The sequence below is a fragment of the Arabidopsis thaliana genome, chromosome 3, assembly GCF_000001735.4.
Source record: "Arabidopsis thaliana chromosome 3, partial sequence".
NCBI classification, from domain to species: domain Eukaryota; kingdom Viridiplantae; phylum Streptophyta; class Magnoliopsida; order Brassicales; family Brassicaceae; genus Arabidopsis; species Arabidopsis thaliana.
In genome coordinates, this window is record NC_003074.8 from 17,646,364 (window position 1) to 17,674,071 (window position 27,708).

The 27,708-nt window shown below is 38.2% G+C and overlaps 8 protein-coding genes and 1 pseudogene across 11 annotated transcripts; 3 read left to right on the forward strand and 6 right to left on the reverse strand.

The window, feature by feature from the left end:
- Positions 1-640: 640 nt before the first annotated feature.
- AT3G47830 (DNA glycosylase superfamily protein) lies at positions 641-2,068 on the forward strand. The gene is made up of 4 exons (NM_114651.2): positions 641-1,095; positions 1,302-1,502; positions 1,601-1,657; positions 1,750-2,068. The coding sequence occupies exons 1-4, from the start codon at positions 706-708 to the stop codon at positions 1,981-1,983; spliced, it is 882 nt and encodes a 293-aa protein (NP_566893.1). The 5' UTR covers positions 641-705; the 3' UTR covers positions 1,984-2,068.
- A 63-nt stretch (positions 2,069-2,131) lies between these two features.
- On the forward strand, positions 2,132-3,810 carry SDH7 (succinate dehydrogenase subunit). The gene is made up of 4 exons (NM_114652.4): positions 2,132-2,411; positions 2,499-2,567; positions 2,830-2,932; positions 3,411-3,810. The coding sequence occupies exons 1-4, from the start codon at positions 2,358-2,360 to the stop codon at positions 3,464-3,466; spliced, it is 282 nt and encodes a 93-aa protein (NP_566894.1). The 5' UTR covers positions 2,132-2,357; the 3' UTR covers positions 3,467-3,810.
- Positions 3,811-3,896: 86 nt separating this feature from the next.
- AT3G47836 (uncharacterized protein) lies at positions 3,897-5,486 on the reverse strand. 2 transcript variants are annotated; one of them, NM_114653.4, is made up of 2 exons: positions 5,249-5,486; positions 3,897-4,142 (listed from the first exon to the last, which is right to left on the reverse strand). In NM_114653.4, exons 1-2 carry the CDS (start codon positions 5,284-5,286, stop codon positions 3,986-3,988), a joined length of 195 nt encoding a protein of 64 aa, NP_566895.1. In that variant the 5' UTR covers positions 5,287-5,486; the 3' UTR covers positions 3,897-3,985. The 2 variants fall into 2 exon arrangements, with proteins under 2 accessions (NP_566895.1, NP_001078255.1); NM_001084786.1 differs by having other exon boundaries at positions 3,897-4,139; positions 5,249-5,402.
- Positions 5,478-7,669, forward strand: AT3G47840 (Tetratricopeptide repeat (TPR)-like superfamily protein; the record flags this gene model as incomplete). Its single annotated transcript, NM_114654.2, has 1 exon — positions 5,478-7,669. The coding sequence occupies exon 1, from the start codon at positions 5,549-5,551 to the stop codon at positions 7,667-7,669; it is 2,121 nt and encodes a 706-aa protein (NP_190368.1). The 5' UTR covers positions 5,478-5,548.
- Positions 7,670-7,765: 96 nt separating this feature from the next.
- On the reverse strand, positions 7,766-9,650 carry AT3G47850 (tRNA (Ile)-lysidine synthase). The gene is made up of 4 exons (NM_114655.5): positions 9,131-9,650; positions 8,555-8,671; positions 8,187-8,453; positions 7,766-8,060 (listed from the first exon to the last, which is right to left on the reverse strand). The coding sequence occupies exons 1-4, from the start codon at positions 9,635-9,637 to the stop codon at positions 7,893-7,895; spliced, it is 1,059 nt and encodes a 352-aa protein (NP_190369.2). The 5' UTR covers positions 9,638-9,650; the 3' UTR covers positions 7,766-7,892.
- Positions 9,651-10,238: 588 nt separating this feature from the next.
- Positions 10,239-11,990, reverse strand: CHL (chloroplastic lipocalin). The gene is made up of 5 exons (NM_114656.4): positions 11,824-11,990; positions 11,473-11,638; positions 11,147-11,392; positions 10,777-11,067; positions 10,239-10,690 (listed from the first exon to the last, which is right to left on the reverse strand). The coding sequence occupies exons 1-5, from the start codon at positions 11,904-11,906 to the stop codon at positions 10,415-10,417; spliced, it is 1,062 nt and encodes a 353-aa protein (NP_190370.1). The 5' UTR covers positions 11,907-11,990; the 3' UTR covers positions 10,239-10,414.
- A 1,326-nt stretch (positions 11,991-13,316) lies between these two features.
- LBD27 (LOB domain-containing protein 27) lies at positions 13,317-14,991 on the reverse strand. The gene is made up of 2 exons (NM_114657.6): positions 13,650-14,991; positions 13,317-13,555 (listed from the first exon to the last, which is right to left on the reverse strand). Exon 1 carries the CDS (start codon positions 14,642-14,644, stop codon positions 13,658-13,660), a length of 987 nt encoding a protein of 328 aa, NP_190371.1. The 5' UTR covers positions 14,645-14,991; the 3' UTR covers positions 13,317-13,555; positions 13,650-13,657.
- Positions 14,992-17,111: 2,120 nt separating this feature from the next.
- Positions 17,112-20,528, reverse strand: AT3G47875 (annotated as a pseudogene; the record flags this gene model as incomplete). The annotated part of the gene is made up of 1 exon: positions 17,112-20,528.
- Positions 20,529-20,563: 35 nt separating this feature from the next.
- On the reverse strand, positions 20,564-27,565 carry AT3G47890 (Ubiquitin carboxyl-terminal hydrolase-related protein; the record flags this gene model as incomplete). Of its 2 annotated transcripts, NM_001339339.1 has the most annotated exons (16): positions 27,528-27,565; positions 24,699-27,427; positions 24,488-24,616; positions 24,185-24,376; positions 24,059-24,108; positions 23,640-23,952; positions 23,415-23,541; positions 23,137-23,337; positions 22,775-22,870; positions 22,322-22,503; positions 21,996-22,211; positions 21,637-21,912; positions 21,402-21,549; positions 21,200-21,333; positions 20,974-21,060; positions 20,564-20,895 (listed from the first exon to the last, which is right to left on the reverse strand). In NM_001339339.1, exons 2-16 carry the CDS (start codon positions 27,165-27,167, stop codon positions 20,809-20,811), a joined length of 4,707 nt encoding a protein of 1,568 aa, NP_001319705.1. In that variant the 5' UTR covers positions 27,168-27,427; positions 27,528-27,565. The 2 variants fall into 2 exon arrangements, with proteins under 2 accessions (NP_001319705.1, NP_190372.3); NM_114658.4 differs by lacking the exon at positions 27,528-27,565 and having other exon boundaries at positions 20,809-20,895; positions 24,699-27,449.
- Positions 27,566-27,708: the final 143 nt, after the last annotated feature.

Genomic DNA, 27,708 nt, shown 5'->3' on the forward strand with positions numbered 1-27,708 from the left:
TTGCCTGAAGTCATGTAATCCAATCGCCAATTTGCCATTCGTCATGCAAACACGTCATGGGTACATAGCCACACATACTCTATGGACCCTATTTATATGTTACGAGAATAGCTGGACGTGTTGAATCTTCTTTCTGCTAGAGAATTAACCACGAGCGAATTACACTAGTGTTAGACAGTGTCTGGTACAACCGTACAAGTGACAACATTCCACTATTAATTAGAAATTAAACTCTTGTTGCATGGTAAGAAACAATTTGTTTTTAGGTTAACTTTTCAGGAGTTATGGACTGAGAGGCCCATACATCTCTCCATGGATATGAAACAATTTTTGATCTTTTGCTTGATGCCTTAACATGCCAGAAATAAAAATGCTAGGTGACATTTTCTTTCTTTTTTATTTTTATTATGCTAGATGACATTATCATTGAGGCATAACCGTTGTATTGGTTTAGTATTGCCGTTGTTGCTTCTCCTGAACTCAGGGACTTTAATTTTATTGAACCGGCCCCTGGATTGAATAAAAAAATAAAATTTTGCACCCAAAACCCAAAACAAAAAAAAAAGGAACCGGATCTAATTTATACCGAGAATTTAGTCAACCGGCCCAGATTTCACTAAATTTTGTGGGTAAGAAATAAATCACTTCAAAACAAGAAGAGTAAACCGATCTGAATATTGCACCGGTCAGTCGTTTTCCTACGAGATGAGTAAAGCCCAAAAACGGAAACGCCTAAACAAATACGACGGCGAATCAAAAACTCCGGCCAATAAATCAACCGTCGACGGCGGCAATCCTTACCCTACACTACTTAGACCTACCGCTGAAGAATGCCGAGACGTAAGGGATGCTTTGTTGTCTCTCCATGGATTCCCTCCCGAATTCGCTAATTACCGCCGTCAAAGACTCCGATCATTCTCCGCCGTCGATGATCACGATACACAGTGTAATCTGAAATCTGAGACATTGAATGAAACGGAAGAGGAGAGTGTACTTGATGGGCTTGTTAAGATTCTTCTCTCGCAGAATACAACTGAGAGCAATTCCCAAAGGGCTTTTGCTTCTCTTAAAGCTACATTTCCGAAATGGGATGACGTAAGTGCTATGTATTGTGAAGGTTTAAGTATTGTGATGTTAATTATAGTTATGAGTTTAGGTTAAGATTTAGTTATGGATCAATCATCAATGCATAGAAATAGTTCAATTAAAGCATGTTCTTGGACAAAATTGGGAAACTCTGAGCTTAAAACTCTTTAAGATTTTGGTTAAACGTTTTGAGAAAATGTATATTGCCAATGTAGGTTTTGAATGCTGAGTCTAAATCAATTGAGAATGCTATAAGATGTGGAGGATTGGCACCGAAAAAGGCGGTGTGTATCAAGAACATATTGAACCGTTTGCAGAACGAAAGAGGTAGATTGTGCTTGGAGTATCTGCGAGGTTTATCGGTCGAAGAAGTAAAAACCGAGCTCTCTCATTTTAAAGGAGTAGGACCTAAAACGGTAATAGCCTCGCTCACTCGATAGAAACTATCTTAAGCTTCTTATTCATAGTCCTTTAGACACCTAACTCTTGGTAACGATGTAACGATCATTGGCAGGTTTCTTGTGTTCTGATGTTCAATCTCCAGCACAATGATTTCCCAGTAGACACTCATGTGAGTGTTTCTTGTTTATTCTTGGCTTTTGGTGTTTGTTTTTCATTGAGTCAAGCAGATCACTAATGAGATACAAACCCCGACTGAAACAGGTGTTTGAGATCGCAAAGGCGTTAGGTTGGGTTCCGAAAACCGCAGACAGGAACAAAACGTATGTTCATCTCAACCGCAAGATCCCTGATGAGCTCAAGTTTGATCTGAACTGTCTGTTATATACACATGGTAAGATCTGCAGCAATTGCAAGAAGAATGTTGCTAAACCAAAAGCTAAAGTGGCATCTCCTGATGATTGCCCTCTTGTTGGTTTTTATGATTTAATAGTTTAGATTATCAGAATTAGAACTCTTTTGTTGACTTGTTGCTCTTAATCTGATAAATTATAAAACAGATTATTAAAATGACACAATCGCGTCTGTTCTATACGACATACTCGAGCTCATTAGTTTTGCATCCAATACCAGATTCATAACATCACAACAGAAGAGGTCTACAAATGTATACTATATAACTTCGGGGTCAAAATGAAATTATTCTTAAGGTATGGGTCAAAAACAGAAAACGAAAATTACAATTTAATAAGTTCATTATTGAGAAATTTGCAGAAAAAGACCTTTTCGATTTCGTCTCCATTGATGATATTCGATAGTTAGTGGCTAATTTGCTATCATCTCACTGCTTCAATTTTGGCTCCTCATCGGAAATGGCGTTTTTACTCAACACCTCGATTTCATCTCACCTCCGATCTTCTTCCCAGGTTTTGTTCTTGGATCGAATCGAATCTCTTTTAACGGATATAGTTCGATTCTTATATTTATGACAAAATCGTTTGATCTTTATGCAGAAGACGGATGGTGCTTTAGCTCAATCCCGTCGCGGGTTCCATGTGGAGCTAGGTGCTCGTGAGAAAGCTGTAAGTATCTCTTACATTTATATCTGTTATAGGGTAGGGATCAGGGATCGATTCGGTCAGATTAGATTGTTTAGAAAAGGAGAAAATTTGTTTTGGAAGGATCTTTGTATGTCAAATAGTAATTGTAGGTAGTGTAATTGTTCTGAAAGAGCAATACCGAATCGAAATTAGCTGAGGCAAAGAGGGATATGGCTCCTAGAAGATTTGATTTTTTGATAGTTTCTCTGAGATTCATGTTTTTCAATGGTTGTCTTTGTTGCAGCTCTTGGCTGAGGATGCATCTTTGAGGAGATTCAAGTCGCATAAGAAAGGTGTTCATAGATTGAAAAGAATTGGAGATGTGCTCACAGTTGTCGTTGTCGCTGGTATGTGAAGTTATTTTCTTTACATGATCAGTTTCTTTTTTGTTGTGATTCATCTTGTACCATATAGGATGAATCTGAACTTGGTAGTCACTGATAAAAGTGTTTAGAGATTCACTTTAGGATGTTTTTTGTTGCGATTCATCTTATAACAGATTTTTCTGTTATCGATCAAGAAAAGCTGCAGATGAAAATGTATCCTTAGTTTTCTGAAGATGTTCTTGTGCTTTACCATATTATCTGATCATGTTTTCATATAAACAGTGGAAGTAAATTGGATAGTAGATAATGTAGTAGCTGGGATGGTTTAGATGGTGGTATCTCGCCAATGGTATCTCCATTGAATTAATGTTATTGCATCCTCTGTTTAGATATAATCAGCACTTAGTAGAATAGTGTGTGTAGCTCATATAGTTAGGTGTTGATGACATAGTTTTGTGTGTCTTGAGTTGGATTGCCTTCTGATGTGTGCTTGTTTCAGGATGCTGCTATGAGATCTATGCGAGAGTGATGAGAAAGGAAGCTCAGGCTGCATGAGGAAGCTCATGAGTTTCTTTATCTCCCTTTTTAGCAATCTCAGATATTCATCTTGTTACTCATGTTTGGCTTTTGAATAAGTGAAGAAACGAAAAGGATTTTGTAATTGTCCTATGGCGAAACCTTGTATTTGTCTTCCAGAAATCCAAATCGCTTTACATGGAATCACGAGCTCATTGATTATTGAAATCCAAATTCACTAAAGCATTCTCTGTGCTCTTCTCTTGTAATGTATTGTAGAGTTTAACTTTATCGTTGCTTCTGATACTTCATAGTATTCGATATCGAAAATGATAAGTTTTCTTTTGCTATCCATTTTGCGTTCATACAATTCTTATTCCTCCGGGTTCATGTTCTATTGTCATCAAGCCAGTTTCCGGATTCACAGATTCTATATTACCTTAACAATTTGTCAGTAGTTTAGTGTAACTATTGTAAGAAAAGTTTGTTCTTTTGCTATTACGGAACTTTTAGAATCACATTACAAATTTAGTGAAGGTATCAACCAAAAAATTTCATTTATTTAATTGCTCCTAGAATCGAAACAAAGATATAGCAGTTGTATGAAAGAAACAACACACACAAAGATTCAAGGAAGCATCTGCTGCTTGAGGGATAGATAGCAACTGAATTCGGATCATTCGGGTTGTTCTTCAGATTCCTCAATCTCCAGCTTCTGCAAGGAAAAGAAACATAAAATGGATTTAGCTTTGGATAAGACATTAACAGGGGTAAGATTTGTAGTCCAGAAGGGCATAACACAATGTAAGATTTGTAAGTAAAACTATACACCAAGAGTAAAAGAAAGGTCAAGGGATACAAAAACAAATTAAAGCAAACCATGGATTATTACCACATGGCATCTACCAGTTGAGTTCTCTTAAAATTTGACAGGAACATTAAATTTCTCATAAACAGTTGTAAAATCTTGAGAAAACCATAAACAACCATTGCATTTTCATTTTGATACTGTAAATTCACTTTCTCCATGAAACTAAAAAAGGTGAATGAATATTAGCCAAGGAAACAATTTTAGCAACCTAATGCAAACAATAGCTCTGAATCCAAGACACAGGGGAGAAGAGGATGTTGATTGGCTGGAGTAATGTTCAGAGGCTTCACTCTTAGGTATAGGTCTACTGTGTACCGAGCCTAAGATTGAAGATATCATGGTCGGTGAGTGAGAACTAAACTTATAAGCAGATTGGTTAGTGTGTGGATTTTCCCGGGTTATGGTTGAGAGTCTCTCTCACTAATGAAGTCTCAATGGGTTGTTTTAAATATGTTCTTATCAAGTTCCTCACAACTTCGCACATAAAAGGCCTTCTCTATCAGTTTAAGATATATTATGGACTTAGAACACATATTTAATATCCAAACTGGGACAAGATCTTGCTGCTAGAAAGATAAAGACATTACTAACACAGCTGATCCATTGCGTAGACTAAGTATCTAAACCAGTAATCTCTAACGATGCCAGAGATATCACCATTTCCAGAGAACCAAAGCATGTAGTATATGATTAAAATTTTCCAAATCCTAACAGTTACTGCACAAAAATTTGTTTATCAGATAAGAACTAGCAACAATATAGAAACTTTCATAAACCCTAAATTTGGCCCTCAGGTCAACAGCAATCCCAATGAAATCAAAGAAACTTTCTACAAGTGATCATTTTCATACAGCCGAAGAACCTCAATCATCTAACAAGAAACGAAAATAATAATGTAGAGGAAACGTGGATCCCCCAAATTGACAAGTGAAGGGAGAGAAGAAACATACAGATTGAGCGTTGTGCCAAGAGAGACCACGATAGACATTAAAGGAGAAAGTAGCGGTGAGGTAGATGGTGGCGAGCCCTAGCCCCGCCGTGAAAGCCTTGAACGACCAATCTCCGGCTCTAGTCACTATCCCCATTTCTCTTCTCCTCCTTTTTCAACAAACAAACACCACACCGGATATTTATTATGGTTCGATGCAAATGTGTACCGACTGGTTTGGTTAACATTCGGTTTATTATGTTTCTAGTTAATTCGGTACAATTGGTAAAGGTAACGATTGGTTTCGAATTTGAACAAAAACATGATTTCGAGTGTGAGAAATTGCGGCACAATCCAACGGTTTTGTACAACTTCGATTTCATTGCTCCAGAAACCGGTTGAGGAGAACATTGTCCGTATCTCGAATCAGGTGATGGTCAAATTTGATCCCAACTCTCACCTTAGGAGTCTCATCAATGCAGGGAATTTGCGAGCTGCTCGCCAAGTGTTCGATAAAATGCCCCACGGAGATATTGTTTCATGGACATCCATCATTAAAAGATACGTAACTGCAAACAACTCTGACGAAGCACTGATTTTGTTCTCCGCAATGCGTGTTGTTGATCATGCCGTCTCACCTGATACCTCTGTGCTAAGTGTTGTACTCAAGGCTTGTGGTCAAAGCTCCAATATTGCATATGGAGAATCTTTGCATGCTTATGCGGTGAAAACTTCGCTTCTCAGCTCTGTATATGTGGGAAGTTCTTTACTGGATATGTATAAGAGAGTTGGAAAGATTGATAAGAGTTGCAGAGTCTTTAGCGAAATGCCTTTTAGAAATGCTGTAACATGGACAGCGATTATTACGGGGTTGGTTCACGCTGGTCGTTACAAGGAAGGTCTTACGTACTTTTCTGAAATGTCGAGATCGGAAGAACTATCTGATACTTATACATTTGCTATTGCCTTGAAGGCTTGTGCTGGTTTACGTCAAGTTAAATATGGTAAGGCGATTCATACTCATGTGATAGTGAGAGGCTTTGTTACCACTCTTTGCGTGGCTAACTCACTCGCGACAATGTACACTGAATGTGGGGAAATGCAGGACGGACTTTGTTTGTTTGAAAATATGAGTGAGAGGGATGTGGTTTCGTGGACAAGCCTTATTGTGGCTTACAAGCGAATCGGTCAAGAAGTAAAAGCTGTGGAGACATTTATAAAGATGAGAAATTCTCAAGTCCCTCCTAATGAACAAACTTTTGCATCAATGTTTTCTGCGTGTGCGAGTCTTTCTAGACTTGTGTGGGGCGAGCAGCTCCACTGTAATGTTTTGTCTCTAGGTTTAAATGATTCTTTGTCAGTGAGTAACTCGATGATGAAGATGTATTCTACATGTGGGAATTTAGTCTCTGCTTCTGTTTTGTTTCAAGGAATGAGATGCAGGGACATTATTTCGTGGAGTACCATTATTGGAGGGTACTGTCAAGCCGGTTTTGGAGAAGAAGGTTTTAAGTATTTCTCATGGATGAGACAATCAGGGACAAAACCAACAGATTTTGCTCTTGCTAGTTTGCTGAGTGTTTCAGGAAACATGGCAGTTATTGAGGGAGGCAGGCAAGTTCACGCGCTTGCTCTTTGTTTTGGTTTAGAACAGAACTCCACGGTTCGTAGTAGTCTGATTAATATGTACTCGAAATGTGGAAGTATCAAAGAAGCTTCAATGATATTCGGAGAAACAGATAGAGATGATATTGTTTCTCTGACAGCTATGATCAATGGATATGCAGAACATGGAAAGAGCAAAGAAGCTATTGATCTGTTTGAGAAGAGTCTAAAGGTTGGTTTCAGACCCGACTCTGTAACTTTCATCAGCGTTCTCACCGCCTGCACTCATTCGGGACAGCTTGACCTTGGTTTTCACTATTTCAACATGATGCAAGAGACGTATAATATGAGACCAGCCAAGGAACATTATGGTTGTATGGTTGATCTGTTATGTAGAGCAGGACGGCTAAGTGATGCAGAGAAGATGATCAATGAGATGTCATGGAAGAAAGACGATGTAGTCTGGACCACACTTCTCATTGCGTGTAAGGCCAAAGGAGACATTGAACGTGGGAGAAGGGCTGCTGAGAGGATTCTAGAGCTGGATCCTACTTGTGCAACTGCACTTGTAACACTAGCCAATATATATTCAAGCACAGGGAACTTGGAAGAAGCTGCAAATGTAAGAAAGAATATGAAAGCAAAAGGCGTGATCAAAGAGCCCGGATGGTCATCAATTAAGATCAAGGATTGCGTTTCAGCGTTTGTATCTGGTGATCGGTTCCATCCGCAAAGTGAAGATATATACAATATCTTGGAATTAGCAGTATCTGGTGCAGAAGCTCATAGATTTGATTGCACATTAAAGAGAGCTTTTGGGGTTAATTTATATTCCTGAAGAAACAATTAAATATTCTCATAGTTCAGCTTTTTGTTTAATCTGCTCAGCTGATTCAGTCAATAACAATCAATGTAGATATGAACCTTTGAGAAAATAAGAAGAAATGGATTAGTTTGCATTTTGCAGTAATACTAATAAGATATGGATGAGTCTGATTTATACATCAATCAATATGAACACGTTACAGCTACGAAAAACAAAAAGATATAGGAGAAGCTGGCTAATTCCATGGACTCTGAAGCCGTGATTCTCTGAAAACAGAAGTGCCACCAAAACCCGCTGGTGAAGGAGATGAAGCAATGTAGTTTGTTCCAGACGCAGAAACAGTGACTGCAGGACCGGGTTGAGAAGGACCAACGAGCGGGCTCCATCGAGAAGTATGTGGAACCTGATAAACAGCAACAACAATCAATCATCATATATACATATATGAATGCAAAATCAGAGATTGACCAAAGAGATTCTAAGTAGTTTGGTTATATTGTTGTTTAAAATGAAGATATTGAATATTTACCATATTGTGTTGTGACAAGGCTGCTGCTCTTCTCAGAGGAGATTCAGATGATGAAGAAGCGCCACACAGTCGAAGCAGAGTACGAGTTTGAGCATTATTATGATTCGCTGCATCATCAGTTTCCCCGCCTTCCATGTGAGTACCAACATTACCTCCTGAGTCATTCGAGACATCCACATGGAGTGGAAGAGAAGGACGAGTGGCTACGGTGGTTCCTTGTTGTTGCATGTAGCTGCGTCTTTTCAATTCTTCCTCAGCATTTAAAATCTGCGTATCAGTTAATTTGACGAGTATGATTACCTCAATAAATGGGAATCGGTATACAGGTGAAACACCTTTATAGAGAGAAGGGCAGACACTGAACTGACCTGCTTAAGCACTTGGACTAGATTGTGTTTCTTTGCATTCAAAACTTGTAATCTCTCCTCCACTTCTTTCCGTTTTAACTCTGTCTCGCTTGGTACTTTTTCAGCTGCTTCATTCGTCTGTTTCGAGAAAAGAGAATACAGTCACGAAACGAAAAACAACAAAGCTATAGAGAAACAAAACAACTTCACAGAAAATAACTACGAGATTTAAGCCTTCAAGGTTCCCTAATTGGTAACTCTATTGCAGCCTGCCTGATTGTTTCATCAATAGACTTGTTGCATCACAAATTCACAACATCTATCAACGTGACTTAAACTACTTGAGCACACACATCAATGAATCAAACTGCTTGTGACCATGGCGGCTTCGCTTATACAACGTTTATTCTACAATTCAACAGATCAGCCACTTAACTTCAGTAAATTCACCTAAAATGACATAATCTTTCCCAATCTTCCTATGTACTTCACAAAACTCAATGAGCATGGCGATTCTAGACTTAACTCAGCTAAGTAGTACTCAAATTCTATCGGGAAGGTCACATAGAGATTAATATCAAAGAAATTCAAACATACCTCCTCCTCCTTGGCCGCATACTTGTGTGGCACATTATCGGTTTCCTTTGATTCCGTCACTCTCCCGGGACGATCTCCACCGTCTGATCGAGCTCCTTCAAAACCTCTGTCGTTGTTCTCATCTCCCTTAACCCGATTCCCACAAATCTCCTCTCTCTTTACCTCAAATAGCTTCTGCTTCCCAGAAGAACCGTTCGCTTCAGATGGAAGAATTGGATTCTCCTGATCAGTAACCAACTCAGTCTTGACGCTAAGGTTCAAATTAGGGTTAAGGGGGAGACGAGAAAGGGCTTTTTTACGGCGATGAAGAAGAGATTTGAAATCCTTGAAAGAGAGATTACGGTCAGGCATTATCCACCGGCGAGGTACGTCGGGAACTTTGTGAAGGTTGCCTCTGTACATAGATATCGCCACCATCTTCTTCTGCTTTTGGGTTTCTTCCGTTCGTCGAATTCGCCGTTGCCTTCTGCTTCCGTGATCATACGGCGATGGGATTTCGACTTGCATGACGTTTTGCTCTGAGAGGTTAGAAACGTGTGTCGTTTGTTTTAAGTATCTACCGACGAATTTGGGCCTTTCACCCTTGCAAACCCAATAATATATGTTTAAAAAGCCCATTTAATATTCAAGAATTTTGATACACCTTTTGGGTTTGGTAGTGCTAGGTATCAGTGCTTCACGGGGTAGTTCTCAACGTTGATATTCTCCGTTTTGATTTATTCTCCAGATTATTTTAGTGCGATCTAACGAAGAAGCAGAAGAAGATCTCACTTAGATATCCAAACTCCGAAAGTGAGTATCTTGCTTGGTTTACTTATATGGTATTGTGAGTACTAAATATTAGACGGTGGGCTTCCAACCTACCTGGTAATAGGTGGAGAGGCTTATATCTTATATATACCACTTAAGATCCGATCCAAGTATTGGGTCCGGCCGATGTGGATTGGGTTGAGTATGTGCGGATCGGGCTCTGGTACCATATTAGATTGTGGACTTCCAACCTAAAACCAATTGACAATATGTGGAGAGACCCATATCTTATATATACCACTTAAGATCCGATGTGGGATAAAATCGCTAATACTAAAGAGATATCTTTGTGTTTGTTGTTGATGGTTTTTGTCTTTTGGCGCATCAAGATTAGTACTTTTGGTTTCTCTGTGGAGTGTATGCAACTTCTCTAATCAATGGTGTTATGATCAGAAGAGTGTTTTGATTCTGGAAGATATGTATATATGGACAGTGATTATAGTCTACATAAGAATTTGAGCAAAGAAGCTTGCTCTATTTGAAATAGAGCGGTACAAGTTTCTTCAAGGTTTCAAACACACTTGTGAAGGGATCAAACTGGACTGACTTTCTTAATCCAAGATCTGGAAACTGGTTGGTCAGTGTTTGCTCCATACCTGGCATGGACATCATGGCTGCTAGCTCAGCATCAGTCACTTCACAGTCCTGTGGTGTATCCTTTATTTTTTCCGGGTCATAGCCAAATTGTGCCAAGTAGTTCTTGTACTTTGCGATGAACTCAGGTCCTGGATTTGGCGTCCTTGAGTATACCTAACATATCAAACACATTAGGTTTATATAAGAGATCAGTGCAAGAGATATTTCTCAAACTCATGAGTTCTTTCTCTTAGAATCACCTGAACAAAGCCCTTGTCTTTGGCTCCAGAAACAAGTGCGTAGTTGTCGTAGTCTGTGGCTATGACATCATAAGGCAACTTGGGGATAAAAGGAATGGTGGGAAATCGTAGGAAACACTTCTCTTTAATCATCTCTTGCTTTTCTAAGTCAGTCTCGCTTTTCTCGAGGTCTTCCGCTCCCACGCATTGAACTTTCCCTCTGATTCCTGTTATATATCCATCAGGGCTGCCATGAACACAAAATGTATCTACTCTAATGGCTGATTCCTTCATATCAAACGTGTATACTCCCTGCAACAGTTGAAAGGTTCTCACACTATGTTAGCAGAGGATGTGTTTTCACAATTTGTGGACTTGAAGAAACAATTACCTGAGTGCAATGACAGTCTTCTTGGCCTTGACCTGCAAATCCACGCTTAAGAGAAGCTACTTCAAACCATCTTCCAGAGTACCTAACAGGGTCAAAGTTCTTAGCAGTCATGCCTCTCATCATCATCATCATCATTGATTCCGAGTCACCATCAGATGGAAGAGTCAGCTTGTTTTCTCCCACAGCAGCAGCACTCCCTAGTTGGCAAATGTTCTGATAACCAGATGAGAGATCCAACGCTATACCCTGCCAGAAGAAACTCAGAAATTTCAGACCGCTTGTGGTTGCAATCGAACATGCTTATAGCAATGTCGGCTCCAACATACCTGGCCTGCCTGAGAGAGAAGCAAAATAGCTGCAAACCCTGAAACAAAACACTTCCTCAAAGCCTGGATTTCAAAGAGATTCTCCAAGGAACATTTTAACTCAGGATTCTTCAACAACCTTCTGGAAGAACAGCAGCACTTGACTGTGACAGAGGAATGAGATCTCCTGTCATAAGTGAAACCAAGAGAAAACAGAATTTCTGAGATCAGTAAACCAAGAATCTCTATAATCCAAGATAGTTCCATTCCAGGATCTGATTCTGTAACTTTGTTCCTAAACCTATAACTAAATTAATGATCTTGAGGTTAATCGGAGCTAATGAAGTTGTGATTCAAAACATAAAACCATACCTTGTTGAAGTGGCAGCAGGTGGAGAGAAGCTTTGAGAAGAAACTGGTCTTGAGAGGCTTATACTACTACTTAATAATATCATATCTCTCTCTTTCTCTCTCACTTCTTTTGGTCGCCACAGACTTTTATGTCTTTTTTTAAGTGTTGACAGGTTGGGAGATATTTCTTTCTCTTTACCTTGTCACAGAAAAACACTGTCGTTTTGAAAAATTCTAGTGTATAGTATTAGGATAGTATTAGGGGATATTAACGATGTGATTAGTGCATGGCTTCACCTTTCACGTTAACTAGACGTGTTATTCGAATAAAACATTTGACACCTATCTCAAAACAAATAAAATATATTGAATAGTTTCAGTGTTTTTTTTTTCTATGAATTTTGAGTGAATTTCATAAATTTTGTTCTGACATTTTATTTTAATATCAAGAATTATCATCTAAAAGATTTAAGTTTTTGACTTTTGATTTTTTAACAAAATAATTTAAATGCAAAATTCAAAGAAATAGTGTAAATGTTTTCATTAACAGATAATTTGAAGTCGACGCTTTATTCTGGACAATGAAGTGTATGATTGGTGCCGACAACCAAGAAGTAGGTTTTTCACAGACTGTTCAGACCTAATGAAGATGGTGTCTTTCCCAACCAAATGGCCAGCATTTTCAGCGTATTTGGAGGAGTTTCAGAGCGATAAGGAAGAGTTCACTTCTTTTTCTTTATCTTTAATTTCTCGTAATGTAAATGTCAAAGCGGATAATTTGGCACAAAAAATTCTAAATAATGTAAACAACTTCCCTCTACATTATCTCGTTTGAGTCCTAAACAATATCTATTGATAAAAAAAAAAATAACAGATAATTTGAAGATATTTTCAAAATCATTAGTTAAAATATTCTGATATACTATCGAACATGTTTTTTTTTTCTAACGCACGTATGGATATATCAATTATTCTTGAACCATTACACTCGAGAATATTCTGCCATGATTACTAGAGTTCTTGTACAACCAACTGAATGTGACACAATTTTAAGCTGAAGGCTGAAGCCATTCGTAGGGCTGCTCTAACCATCTCTTTGGAATCAGATTCGAGGAATACAATCACATGCTTGTAGCCTATATTTCCAAAACTTAGTGTAGTCCTATGAACATGGCTTCAGCTTCTAGGGAGCATGATACTTTAGGTATTAGTTCGGGATCCAACATCTAACCTACTAACACACACAGTTTCTTGATTATTTCCTCAAGGTTCAACACAAGATCAACATTACATTTTTGAGTTTCATAAATAAGTGGAAGTCTAGTATAATTACCTGAGTAATGTGAGTATCCTCGGGAGCTAATGCATCATTAACATTTGTCTTGTGTCTCTCTTCTTCACTCAGCCATGTTAGATTTTAGCAGAGAAGCGTCCCTTGAATAACAAGTTAAAAACCCAAGAAAAATAAAGCAAATAGAGTTACGTTGCACTAATATTCAAGTTCATTAGAGACTCCAAAAAGATATATTATTAAAATTAGAGAAACTCTGAATTCATAACCTTTAAGTCTCTGACTAAAAGATAATAATAAAATGTCAACAAAAGTATAACAAAATTTCGAGAGCATAATTAGGGATCACGAATTGAGAAATCAATTCAATTATTCACACTGGTTAGACTGAAACAAGTAGCTGCACTTCTCAATTCATTCTCTCCAATTTCATCAATCTGTTCCTTCAACGATCCACCAGAGCTACAACCACCAATATACTCCAATTCAATCACCATATCTACAGAAGAAGAAGAAAATACATATTTCATAGTTTTACAAAGGAAAAAACCCCTACCTTGAGGCCTACGCTTCTTTAGAATCCCCAAATGATTGCCTATCGTCAATGATATCAAGAAACTGATGGAGTTCATCGTATTCATGATCAGCTTCTTCTTCTTCCACTCGCTGATGATTTGATACCATTTGCAGATTTACGAGCTGTGATTGTATTGCCATTACACCGTTACTCTTCATCTCATGACAGCTCTCGTTTTGGTTGCTGTATCCTCCTCCATTGTTGTTGTTATACAGAAATCGATTCTGATCACCCCAAACATTGTTATTGTTGGTCAGAATCTCCTTGCCCGAATCTGTATTATAAGCAGGAGGACTATAGCCATTGTTGTTAACCTCACTGCAGCTATAAGTGTAAGACATTTGTGGCTGTTGTGTTTCGGAAACTGGTAATAATGAACTAAAGAATGGTGTAACGACATTGCTCTGATTATTGTTAACGTTAAGTCCCATACCCAAGTCAAGCTGCTGCGATGTAACATCTTCTTGCTGCTTATTATGATCACTACCAAGCTCATGAATCATCTGATTATGATTATGGTTTTGGTTTTGATTTTGACCGTTTTGTGGTTGAGAGCGATATAGTTGTAATTGAGAATTGACAGCTTTGAGTTCTTCTTCAGCAAACCAGATCATGTATTGAAGTTGTTGCGTGACGCCGAGGCAACCGTGGACAGGAGAACGGTCACGGACATAAGACTGGAAGATGATTGATTTCATTGCTTCTGGTTTCTGAGTTTCGTCTAGTTTTTCGAGGATCTTGACGATACTTCTTACGCCGAATAGCCTGTGAACGTTTTGGAAAAGTTTCGGTTGTTCGGCTGGGAAGTAAGGCGCGAGGGGGCAGTCCGCGGCGCAGCGTCTACGTTGGTACTTGCACGCGGCACAAGCCCCACTCGTGCCGCCTTTAAGAGTCATGTAAACTATAAGAGCGATCAAGAGAAGATCTAAAAGCCTCTCCTGTAACCCTTTGTGGATGTGTTTTGTATTGCTCATTCGATGGGAACAGAACAAGAGACTCTGGAGAATTGAGAAATGAAAATGAGGATTTTGAAAATGAGAGATGTGTGCGTTAGTGTGTCTGTGTGTTAATGGTTTTTGGGAAATGAGAGAAGGGAAGAAGGAGAAGTAGTCTGGTATATAAGCCGGATATTTCTCTAGTAAAGAAGACTAAGTAAAATACAGATTATAAGATTGATTAAAAAAAACGTTGTTTGAGTATCTTCAGGGGAGATTCTTGTTTTTGAGTTTGTTTTTGTTTACTAATAATAGTTGCTTTGTTTTTACTTGATATAACAGTAAATATATCTTACTTGTTTATTTTTTGAGTTTTGGACTTGATCAAGTTTTTTTGAATTTTGTACTTGATCATCTTGATATAAACAATTTTGGGACCAAGTTATTTAGGTTTTAAATTGGATTGAGTAACAAAATAATTATTATGTTCAGTCTTATCTTAATTGAACTACTAAACATCTAAAGTTATATTGAATTGATTTTATTGAAAATTACAAGATTATTGAAAATCTTGTAAAATCTCCCTGGATAAGAAGACTTTACAAAATTTTGGAAAAACTAATCATAGAAATTATACAAAACTCTCTAGTAATCATTTAAAATCTTTAATTTATCTACTTTCAATATATTTTTAAAGTCATTAAAACTCTTTTTATAATCTTGTAAAATCTCCCTGAATATAATTATAAACTTTGATTTGTGATTTCTCCAAAATTATAACATATCACCAAAATATTGTATACTATTCTTCCATCTTCTATAGAAGGTATCTCCACTAAAGTGAAAATCACACGCATAAACACAAAAACTATGGTATTCGTAAGTAAAGTTACATGAACAGGGAACCATCCATGAAGAACTTGAAGTTTTATTTTCAAATATTTTGTTGGATATTTACTTTTCATGTGTTAGATTAAACTGCTTTGTTCTAAAAGTTGTTTGTGTGTTGATTTTCACATAGATTACCGGAGCACATGTGGAACTTGAGCCATTAGAATATATATATTGTCATCACTGTTAATAAGATTTCTGCATCTGTTCGTATCATTGGCTTTTGTTTATATCCAAAGTCATGATTCACAATCTCTCTCTTTTTGTGATACTTTTCATGATTTTAATTTGTGAAGAAAAGAGTATAAAATCATAATCCAATAACACAATATTTTAAATCATTAACAATCATGAAAACTGTTTAAGTTGAATAACACAAAATTTGTAATGACTGTATTAAAATATGAATCAAATAACTCCAGATTTACAAAGACTTTAAGTTACTTTTTACAAATCAAAATCTAACAACACCAAACTTTAACAGAGTCTTATAAAATTTTAATTGAATAACAAAAAAAATTTCATGACATTTCAAGTCACTAAAAATCCATATAAATCACAAACAATAACAACCCCTAAAAAGATTTTGGAAAAACTAATCATAGAAATTATGCAAAACTCTCTAGTAATCATTGAAAATCTTTAATTTATCTACTTTCAATATATTTTTAAAGTCATTAAGTGTGTGATTGGTTCATCTGTAACTGTAGATTTTTGCTGTAGAATTTTTGTTGTATGTGTGATGACTGTAGCCATAGATTTTATTGCTGTAGAAATTAGGCTGTAGATTTTATTAATTTAATATTATTACTTGAAGAAATTGGTTGTAGAAATAAGATCATGGTTGTCTGTATATTTAAACAAAAAAATATTATTGGTAAATTGTACTTATGTGTTATATAATAGAATTCACAAATATCAATTTAATATATATATATAAACAATGTAAGTTATATATATGTCATAAAGTAGATATTTACCTATTATTTATATCCATAAAACTAAATTTAATATATATATATATATATGAAAACTATAGTAATGTTTTTTAAAAAAATGAGAAAAAAGTGAAAAAAAGAGAAAGAAGGTATAGACCTTCTAAAGACCATAAAATTGTGCTTTAGAAAAACATGAACTTACAGACAAAATAATTAAAAAATATTATTTGGGCTCTGAGAAAAAATAGAAAAGCTAAAGAATGATTGTTTAATTTTGGGGTTGTAACTTTTTTAGTGGCTTTAAAAACTTTTTACAGCCCAACCAATCATGGCCTAAAATTCTTTCAAAATCACAAACCAATAACACTCCCTAAACGTGGAAATTGAACAACAACAAAACCAAGCGTGTAACAAATTAATTAAGAACTAGTTTTTAAGCTTCAGACATAAACACACATTGTTGAGAAGTCGAGTCCCATAAGATCATATAAATATATTTATCAAAATTGATATGATCTTATACAAAACGACCGAAGAAAAAAAGGTTGTAATGAATTTTCATTTATTTTCTCGAAAGTTGTATAGATATTTCTTTTTTTGACAATCAAACTCCATATATTAATTCACGGAAAAGAACTCGATTCTATAGAGAGCCAATCAGGTACCGTTGAACTTACATGGGAAAAACAAAACCCGCGAACTCTTGCACATTTTGCAAGATGATCTGCGGAAGTGTTACCACTACGAGAGATATACTTAATACTAAAACAAGCAAATAAATCTCTGTAATAGACAAAATCCCTCAATTCTGCAGAAAAAGTTGGCCACTCCTCAGGATTAGATGTCATCTCTAAAAGATCTGAACAATCCGTTAAAATGAGGATACTTGTCATTGGTATTGCCACTAAGCACTTCATTGACCACAAAAGAGTTTCCAATTCAGCATGAAGGGGTGAAAGACTTCTACGTGAGCCTTTAAGTCCTAAATGCAACAATCTTCCTCCACATGAAACAAGCCAGCCATGTCCACTCCTAGCCTCCGCCTCATGCCAAGACCCGTCAATAAAACATACTGGATTAAACTCTGGAATTTGTGTCATTTGCACTGTTGGGTTTGTCTCGGATTGGGGATCTTCTCGTTGATTTGCTCGTCTCCACTCTCCTTCCTCTTGAATTGCTAAATCCAAAGTTTCATGAGGTGGAACACACAAATTATCAAAAATCTTTCGATTTCGCGCCTTCCAAATATACCACATGATCCATGGAAAAATCTTTAAGATCTCCTCATCCGCACCCACTTCCTTACCACGCCAATACAAATAATCTAAATTATTGTAAAGTGAAGGTGAAGGAAACAAAGTAGGGGATGATGGGATGTTAGATAGGGCCAAACTTGTCTAGCTGGAGGACATTCAAAGATCAAGTGATTGATCGTCTCTTCTTCTGCTCCACATCTAGGACATCCTTTATCTCTGCCAATATGGCGATAAAATAGTCGTTGGCACGAAGCCAAACAACCAGAGACACATTGCCACACAAAATGTTTTATTTTTCGTGTAGTTTTTAATTTCCAAGCTTGCGCCTTTAATGCCGTAACACTAGGTCCCTGAGAAGGGTGGTCGCAAATAGGACGAGAAAGAGTTCTCGCGACTTCGTATCCAGATTTGACGGTGTAATTACCAGACTTTGTCATGGTCCAACAATAACCGTCACTCGAGACATTAAGACTCGGTTTGATCCCTAGTATGAGGGTAATTTCTTCCGAGAGAAACAGATCCCGAAGACGGTCCATCTTCCACTGTTTAGTCCTAAAGTCTATCAAAGAATTGACACACACAAGTGGGTCTCTCTCCACTGCAAGTCCCTTAGGAGGGCGAGCCGGTGAATCTGGTATCCAAGGATCGGTCCAAATGTATGTGCCAAAACCAGACCCAATAGTCTTGCGAATTCCAAGTTTAAGAACATCTTTGGCGGCTAGCATACTCCTCCAACCATAAGACGGACGATTAGAGACAGTGATCTCTAAAGGACTACAATACCGAAAGTATCGTCCTTTAAGGACCCGACTAAAGAGAGAATCTACGAATCTTAATAATCTCCATAATTGCTTCGCCAATAATGCGAGATTGAACTCTTCCAACGTCCTGAATCCAAGACCTCCGTCTGATAGTTGAGAACAAATTTGGTCCCATGCAATCCAATGTATTCCCCGACTCTCTACTTTATTACTCCACCAAAAATTGGCAATCGCACTGTTAAGCTTATAATATATTGCTTTTGGTAATAAGAAACACGACATTACATAAGTCGGAAGGGCTTTTGCTTGTGATTTGATTAGGACTTCTTTACCACCTTTTGAAAGAAACTTAGAAGACCATGTGTTCACTCGTGTTTGTAGCCTATCTCTCACAAATGCAAATACTTGAGCTTTTGAACCATGAATCTTTTCTGGAAGTCCTAAATATGTCCCCATCCCTCCTTCACGTGATATTCCGAGAATTGATTTGATATCGTGCCTTACATGAGAAGGTACCTCATTACCAAACATAATGGATGATTTGGATAAATTGATTTCTTGTCCTGAAGCCCCTGCATAAGAGCGGATAATGTCAATAACTTCTTTACTTTGTTCTGCATTTGCTTGGCAGAAGAACAAGCTATCATCAGCAAACAAAAGGTGCGAAACTCTTGGGCTTGCATAAGAAATTCGAAGACCTTGGACTTTTCCTTCTCTCTCGGCCTTTCTAATTTGAGCTATGAGTGCTTCCGTACACAAAATAAAAAGATACGGAGAAATAGGATCTCCTTGCCGAATGCCTCGTGACGGTCTAATACGTCCTTTTGGATCCCCATTAATCAGAATACGGTATGAAACTGAGGTGATGCATTGCATTATCCAGTTTACCCATTTATGATCAAAACCCATTTTTTCCATCAAAGCTCGGAGGAAACTCCATTCTACTCTATCATAAGCTTTACTCATGTCTGTTTTGAGAGCCATAAACTTTTTCCGATTTGTCGGGTTAGAGCGAAGTGCATAAAAGTTCTCCTGGGCGATCAAAATATTGTCGGTGATTAGTCTTCCTGCAACAAATGCAGATTGTGTCTCGGAGATTAATTCCGAAAGAAATTTTTTAAGTCTTAGACTCAATATTTTTGAGATGATCTTATAGCTTACATTACATAAGCTAATAGGACGGAAACCTGACATTTCCCGCGGTCTTTCCACTTTTGAAATTAGACAAATATTGGTCTCGTTCAGCTTTTCATCAAAGATACCGGAGCTGAAGAAGTTCTTCACCATATTAATGAGATCACCTTTTATTATTTCCCAAAAACGTTGGAAAAATAAAGCAGTCATCCCATCCTGACCCGGAGCTTTTGTCGGGTTTAGGGAGAATAAGGCGCGTTTAACTTCCTCTTCGGTGATTTCTTTTACTAGAAACTCATTCATTGTTGAGGAAACGGACGGGGAGATATCTCTAAGAACTATGGAAGGATCTATCGTGTTTGCGGATGAGAAAAGATTTTCAAAATAATCCACAGCAACTCTCTCGATATCTTCTTCATTATCGACCCATACACCGTTATCGTCTAAGATGCCTAAAATCTTGTTTTTTGCCCTTCTCTGTTTCGTTGAGGCATGAAAATATTTTGTATTTTTATCTCCTAATGCCAGCCAGTTTTGGCGAATCTTTTGGTACCAAAAAATTTCTTCTTTTGTATAAGCTTCTCCCAATCTTTTCTTAAGATCTCGAAGCTCTTCTAGAGAAGCACTATCATCAGCATAATTTTCCTCAATCTTATCATGGAGTTCTTTAATAAGCATTTCCGAATTTGTTCGGGTTGATTTCTTCCATATGGAGATAACTCTTTTGCAGTTCTAGATTTTTTTCATAATGGGGCGGTCTTCCTTCAAACCTTCTCCGCTCCATCCTTCTAACACTGCTTTTTTAAGTCCTGGTTTTCCAATCCATCTTTTATCAAACATAAATTTTCTCGAAACTTTTTCCGGACTTGATTGTATAGATGCTAGAATTGGTCTATGATCCGATCCCCACATCTTTAAGTACTCCACATTGGTGTGGGAATTTCTATGAACATATAATGCTTAATGTGACAATGATTTGGCCAAGATTACTTTAACTATATGACATCTTCTAAAACCTCTCCACTGAAACCACTAATGCTTTAATCTTAAAGACAATCTTCTTCCCCATCCTCTTTAAACTACTGAGATGAGTAAAAATCACATTTCTTCCTCTCGAGTTTTCGATTATCAAAAAATAGTACTTACTTTCTTTGCAGTTTGTACTTTGGGAGATCTGTCGCAACGTAACTCTACTTGCTCTGTTTTTACTTTTGTTTTCTAATTTAAAGTTTCTTTTCGTAGAGAAGAACCTGTGGTTGCAAATGTCCTCTCTTACACATAGAAAGAACATCACTCCAGCTACCGATAACCTGAAGATATTACATCAAATGTGTGATAATGTCAACAAGTGTATCTGCCTGCAAAGTGCGGTGAAAGGAAAGTCTTACCTTGACGTTTTGGTCATCGTACATGATCCACTGATCGTGCTCATGACTATATGCAAAACAGTGATAATGCTGTCCATAATAACAAACCTGGAGTTGCAGAGATACCAAACAAAAAAAAAACATTTTAGGGTGAAAGCAAACAATGAAAACACAAAGTACAGGCAGTTTCAAGTTCGACACCATTTGTCTTGTACTGTCATAGGGAAGAAGAAGAAGAAATGCGTACCACGGAAACTAAGCTATATGTGTTCTTAGGGTCCACACCACGGTACATGATGCTGATGTCTATCTCTGTATTCAAAGCTGCAAGAGTAGCGGCTATGTCTTCTACAGTCTCACATGTGTTTTGCCACCCTAAAACTGCAAGTCCCAAAATATCAGTGATCAGAAAAGGTTTGCAGTCATCAGAATCCTAGAAAAGGTTTTACCTATAGTAAAAACATGTGGTGGAGTGGTGAGAATATGGTGGATATGGTTGCGTTTCCCACACCCACCAGCTTCGCGATCACAAGCTAGTTGATGGTTCATCTCGACAAGATTTAGAAGTTCGTCAAATGAATTTTCAGCGCATGTAACCTATTAGGCGTAAAGAGGGACAAAACCAAAGTGAATAATCTAATAATATATGCGAAAACGCACGTCTAATGAACACTCATATGATACCTTCATGGTGCGTAGGGCACTAGCGTTGATGTTATGGAAAAAGGAAGTGTACTTCAAATGCCTGGACTCCAGCCCACAGCTGTAGCAATTCAATTGCTCAGAAACATCCATTCCAAACAGAGAATGGGCAATACATGAGCGATTGGCACAGTCCCATGAGCCCGTACTGTTGCTCTCAGCAGATTCTGTGTCAGACACGCTTGAACTTTGAGCAAATGAGCGATGAAGGCAGTCGAAGATTACGGCCAATACTTCTGAAGCATCGTTCATCTGAGCCTGTCCACCATATGACGCCCAAGTTTAGGCTCCTTTATGAAAACAAAAAGCTTAAACTGTAAAACCAGAGATTGATTCTTTACCTCTTGGAAGAAACTGCTATCAGGATACAAGTTACTTAAAGCAATCCTGAGAGATGAAGGAGCAACAGGTTCTTTTCGTGTTTCACTCGAAGCAGTACTTAAAGCTGTAAAAATCGCATACAATGAGCAGACAACACAAGGATCTCCAAAGTGATGGTGCTCTAGTGTTGAGCTCCGCAAGAACTCAGCCCGAAACATCCCCAGATTCCACAGAGACTAAAATCATACCAAAATCAAAATAAATAAAAAAACGGAAAACTTTTAAGCTGGAAATTATAGACATTGATACCCAAAAAACTAAACAGTTTATGAGAAGTGAAGATTACCTGTATGATAACATTTAAAAAGCAATTGTATTCGCCAACTTCATTCTGAAGACCTGTGCCAAATATGGCAACTCCGGGCGAACTCTGAGATTCCTTTGTGACATCAGATAAAACCCAATCATTGTTGTCTTCCAGAGATGTCCTCAAACATGATGTCATATTTCTACGACCTCGGTACACATCTGGGTTCAAACAAAATGTGCTGATGTCAGATGCTTCATATCAAGGGCCTTTGTCACCCCAATATTATCACAGAAAATTCTAAAAGAGAAGGTAGCAGCTGTTGGCATAAGCAAAGCATGAGAAAAAAAAAGATATATGTATATGTCTACAAGAAATAGATAAAAGAATGTGTACAGAGATGGAGGGAAGTGGTATATGTATACAGTAAACCATGCTTCATACAAATGCCTGTCAGACATGATATGTAAACAAGGATGGTTGAAAACCTACCAAGGCTTTGAAGTTTTGCCCTTTTAAGGTCAGCTTGAAATCTTTCTTCTTCATCGTCTTCAGCTTGTAATTGTCTTAATGTCTTTGGTCCCGCATCTACATCACCAGGATACAATATTGAATGCTAGATCAATAATATTAGAAAAAAATAGTGTTGAAATTAATGCAAATACTGTCATTCCTCGTTGACAGAACGCAAAAATCAAGATACACTTGTTGTAGAGATCTAAACTATTTCATTAGTTCCAAGTTCCGACAGATAGATCCGTATCATATCATCTACAATTCAAACTATCAATGCTTTAAAAACAACGAGACAAAGAGAAGGATCTAGGACAATAATTGGAAAAATAAAGTCTTACCACCATTGCTACGTAGAGTTTCAGATTGTCTCTCACTGTCGGTGCCTGACCTCTGAGATTTACTATCCTCGCTCTCAGAAAGTGTGACCTGATATTTTCCATCAACCAACTTGTTTGAAGCTTTTTGGCGTCTACCCCTCCTCCCAGGGCGTTGATCAGATTGGAAAACACCAGCTTGAATAGCTATACCGTTAGGCACTACTGCAAAACAAAAAGTCAAATATAAGTGCCTCACAAAGATCACTAGACACATATTTTCATACTCGAAGACCACTAACCTTCTTGGGATATTACATCCAGCACCTTTGCAGTATCAGATATCACACAATGATTTGTTGACGGGAAAACTCCATTTATATTCACTTTGGCTCCTTCCAAGTCATCAAGTTGTTTATTCCATTTCTCCTAGTAAAGCAAAGAAACCCAGAAATTAATTTCAAGAGATAAAATGATAAATTCTATACAAAAATCACACCTCCACAACCTTGTCACTCTATTGTTACCTGATTTATGGGTTTTTCTTGTTCTTGTAAATCAGCATCATCAAAGAAATTTTCTATGCAATCATCATACACTGCCTCTGTCACATTCATCGGATCTGAACAGCTGTATTTCTTTTTTTGTTCGGCGATGTGCTTCTCCTTAGCTTCATTCTCAATTCTTCTTTGATACTCTAGAGTTTTTGCAAGCTTCCTCTCCTCTTCCTCTAACTCGTTACAACGTCTGTATTCCTCTTCCTCATCACTTAACGCTTCAATGGCTTCAGAAACAACGTCAGCCTCTGAATGATCACCAAAAGATGCAACCGAAAGGAGGCTGGAAAACGAAATCATTCACATCATTCACCACCAACATTTACAGAAACAAAGATTTCCCAGGTTACACCATCTTAAAGTAAATTATGTTCAAAGCAGATCTTCACCTGTGCTCAATTGAGTCACCATTGAAGCGATGGTCGTTTCCAATAGTAGCCTATAACAAAACATTAAAGCTAGTTACAAATATAGACAAGAAATACCTAAAACGTAAACAACAAATAAATTTGAACCTTCAAATTCTTCAGTTTCCTAGTGTCTTTAATCTTTTTCTTGTCCTTCGACTTTTCCAGCGTGTGTTTTGAATTATCATTTCTTCCTCGACCCTCCTTCTTAGAATCAAGAGCTAGCTCAAAAAGTAACGCTTCTCTTGCAGCATCAGACTTCTCAGTGGCATCTTTCTCTGCCAACGCCTCCAAATGTGCCTGAAGAGAGACAAAGAGGGAGAAATTAGATGGAAATGCCAATTAGAACCTGAAAGTACACTGCAACCGATGGAATAAAAAGTAACAAGGTCAAAAGATTTAGATACTAACACGCATGTAGGACTTCACCAAAGGTAACAATACTATCTGATAATCGTTGGAGGAAACCGGTCCAAGCTTTAGCTCTAATTGCTGCATCCCAGTGACATTTCGCATCATTTGCGCGTCAATTCTGCTAAGCTGTGATATCACATTTAGAGATTACTTTTAAAGCAGAAAGGCAGTTAGTGATCATCGCAGTCGTGTTGATAGAAAAGGTTACCTCTGCAGACAATTGCTCTTTTTGTTTCTGGATCGCAACCTCTATGAAACTGTCAGCCTCATGTAAGGAATCTTTCATCCCCCATTCATCAGCTTCACCAGATTCCAGATCACGTAGCTGAGAACTCGTGCAGCCATATGATTCTTCATATCCAAATTGATTGTGGTTAAGAGTTTCAGCATCTTTCAACACATTTGTTAAAGCATCTAACTCAAACCTACTACTGATAAACACCAACTCAAGGTCATTTTCATTTAGCTCTTCTCTTCGTTTCCTCAGCACAGATTCATAGCTTTCATGGGTAAACTCTGCTGAAGTCTCCCTCTTCCGGCTTTCTTCAAGACAAAGATCCTCAACAGTCTGCAGTGCTCCCTCGTAGCTTAAGTGCTCGCATTTTCTCTCGCAGAGGTTCTGCAAGTGATAGAACTCCTTCTCAAGATGTTGCATGATCTCCAGTCCTTGATTTGTTTTCTCTTCCTTTGTGCGCATCCATGACACAACTTGTTCCTCGCTAGAGGGTCCTGTGAAGATCCATGAAAGAAATCCATCCGCACCAGAAGACACATCATTTCCATTAGCAATATCCCCAGAACTTGCTACAGCTACATTATGCAATGCTGAGCCCATATATATCTCTTGGATGCACTCAGTGCCAAGCAATTTTTCATCCAAAAGAAGACATGAATCTTCACCATCAAGAAGAATCTCCTCTGTAACTTCTCTACACAGGGCCCCAAAATTAAATTCATCGTTGGGGTTACTTTGTTCAGAATATCGACTCAATCCACAGGCCTGAGACAAGTCCTGCAGGAATTTGAGAATTTTTCTGAGCTGGGAAGCTCCCAAAAAGCAGATGCATATGGGTGACTGGTTCAAGCTACGATTTAAGAATTGTGACACCGAGGCAAGATTCTGAAGTTCATCCAGCGTAAACTGTATCACCTTATCATGATGGCTGGCAGCTAAATATTTGTGTCTGATCAGTAGCTCAAAGGCTGCACGGATTTTTTCAAGGAGCTTTGCACGTTCAGGATCATCAGATATAGGCCATCCATCAGGAGGAGGAAATGTGATTGACAGCTTACCTTCTTCTGGGTCATTCTCATCACAACCCTTGCAAGAGTCTCCAAGGCTTTCTTTCTCTGGTGAAGTATCATTCCGTGCATCCTTGAAGCAATCGTCACCGTCATCCATATTATCTCCAGCGTGAAACTCACTAAACTCAGAGTTTTGGATTTTCTGCCGACTGCGAAGCCATTTTACCGCAGCAGAGAGATCCAACGGTTTCCATGGGGAAGTAAGAAGCATATCAATCCTCTCAGTGTCAAAACTTTGAGGCAGAACCATTTGCATCTTAGGTAAGACATTACCCATGTGCACCTGCACAATATGATGCATATAAGCCTCAGACTTTATGAACTTTTCGCTACACTGGCAGCAAACCCAGAACCTCCAAGTCTTATTGGCCTCACAAAAGGAAAGAGCTTCACTAATAATCTCATTTTCATTCCCATCCTTTGAAGCACTAAAATGACTCTTAAGATCGCTAAGCTTAACTCTAAGCAATTGTTTCTTCATTTCTTTGCTCATAGAATCCCAGTATGACTTAACCCGATCCCTTCTATCCGCTGTGGAGCCGTTTCTCCTTGCATTCCCATGCTTTCTCCTCTCACCGCTTCTCTTCCCCGAACCTAATGTTGCATCTGATCCCTTGTTGTCAACAGCGCCTACATTCTCACACTCTGACTTCTGCTGCAACAACCTAGCTGCAGCTACCCTAACTTCAACCTCCTTCCTTATCTCTTCAATACTCTTGTTAGCCTTTTTAATCTCATTAGGCCTCCTGGTCTGAACCAAGTTACTCTCAATAGGATCCTCAGCCATTCTCCTAATAGGTATCAACCGAAACTTCTCTTCACCTTTTCCCAGATTATTCATCCAAGTGGACAATGAACTAATGTTGGATTTCTGTATTAGTGACCTGAGCTCATCCTGCACATGAACAATACGAGCCTCAGGTGTCAATATCTTAAGCTGAGTTTCATCCTGCAAACTCTCTTTAGCAGGATCAATCGGATTTTCGATAGAGAGAGCACGATGACACTCTTGCACAACTTCGTCGTACTCTCTCTTTCCATCATTAGCAGCCTCGTAAAGCAAGTTGGCATAAAAATGCCCAAACTCAATCGAATCAGGAGACAACTCCACAGCTTTTCTAGCAGATTCAATTGCATTCCGGAGATACTTCTGTTTCGTAGCTAGATCTTCGTAGACAGCAGCAACCTTCACGCAGATAGTTCCCTGAACACGGTGGATTAGGGCAGAGTCTTGATGGCGAGAGCATGAATCCTTAATGAGACGAATCGCTTTGTTGTAGCTCCCACGACCGAATGACTTCAGTGCCTTCTCGCATTCGAGCTTGATCAGAGCCGAATCCAACGGCGCGGGAGCTTTTTTCTTCTGACCCATCCACGATTCAGCTTAAATACCTTAATTTTATCGGCATGAAGAATACTCTACGCGTACGTATATATATATACGCGCCACCAAATGGGCAAAGATGGTCAAAATCGGATATTAAATTACAGTCAACAGACGGCGTCGCCTGAGAGATCCCGGCCACGTATTACGGCGGAGATTGTTGGTGAGGGGATAGAGGTAGAGAGAGTAACACAGGAGTCGTTGTTGTGCTCTCTCTCTCTCTCTCGCTACGGAGCAGAAGAATGTCACTAAACCAAAAAAGAGATTTACATTAGCGATTACAAACCGGTTTACTTCGATTAGTAATTATTTCTAGTTGAACCATCGGTATTTTATGGTTTACTTTACCAGACGAAGCGAACTACTCGGTTTGCGAATTGAACCGCTGTGTTTTTTGGAACCGCTACATGCTGGCACAACTTGCCCACTGTGACAGATATTCATCAGGATCGGCAAGGAGCATGAGGTTGTCAACTTGCTCATTGTAAGAGCTATCCCTAGTGAGTGCCTTCAGGCTGCCTCTTTGCGG

Bases quoted from the DNA above. Each gene is read 5' to 3' on its own strand.
- AT3G47836 (NM_114653.4), bottom strand. From the start codon at position 5,286: ATGTCTATCGTGGTCTCTCTTGGCACAACGCTCAATCT. The intron at 4,143-5,248 runs GTATGTTTCTTC...TTTTCCTTGCAG, and splicing joins CTTGGCACAACGCTCAATCT to AAGCTGGAGATTGAGGAATC.
- SDH7 (NM_114652.4), top strand. From the start codon at position 2,358: ATGGCGTTTTTACTCAACACCTCGATTTCATCTCACCTCCGATCTTCT. The intron at 2,568-2,829 runs GTAAGTATCTCT...TCTTTGTTGCAG, and splicing joins TAGGTGCTCGTGAGAAAGCT to CTCTTGGCTGAGGATGCATC. The intron at 2,933-3,410 runs GTATGTGAAGTT...TGCTTGTTTCAG, and splicing joins CACAGTTGTCGTTGTCGCTG to GATGCTGCTATGAGATCTAT.
- LBD27 (NM_114657.6), bottom strand. From the start codon at position 14,644: ATGAGCAATACAAAACACATCCACAAAGGGTTACAGGAGAGGCTTTTA.
- AT3G47830 (NM_114651.2), top strand. From the start codon at position 706: ATGAGTAAAGCCCAAAAACGGAAACGCCTAAACAAATACGACGGCGAA. The intron at 1,503-1,600 runs GTAATAGCCTCG...GATCATTGGCAG, and splicing joins AAGGAGTAGGACCTAAAACG to GTTTCTTGTGTTCTGATGTT. The intron at 1,658-1,749 runs GTGAGTGTTTCT...CGACTGAAACAG, and splicing joins ATTTCCCAGTAGACACTCAT to GTGTTTGAGATCGCAAAGGC.
- AT3G47850 (NM_114655.5), bottom strand. From the start codon at position 9,637: ATGCAAGTCGAAATCCCATCGCCGTATGATCACGGAAGCAGAAGGCAA. The intron at 8,672-9,130 runs GTATGTTTGAAT...TTCTCGAAACAG, and splicing joins ATGCGGCCAAGGAGGAGGAG to ACGAATGAAGCAGCTGAAAA. The intron at 8,454-8,554 runs GTCAGTTCAGTG...ACTGATACGCAG, and splicing joins TAGTCCAAGTGCTTAAGCAG to ATTTTAAATGCTGAGGAAGA.
- CHL (NM_114656.4), bottom strand. From the start codon at position 11,906: ATGATATTATTAAGTAGTAGTATAAGCCTCTCAAGACCAGTTTCTTCT. The intron at 11,068-11,146 runs GTAATTGTTTCT...CAACTGTTGCAG, and splicing joins AAGACTGTCATTGCACTCAG to GGAGTATACACGTTTGATAT. The intron at 10,691-10,776 runs GTGATTCTAAGA...TTGATATGTTAG, and splicing joins AAGACAAGGGCTTTGTTCAG to GTATACTCAAGGACGCCAAA.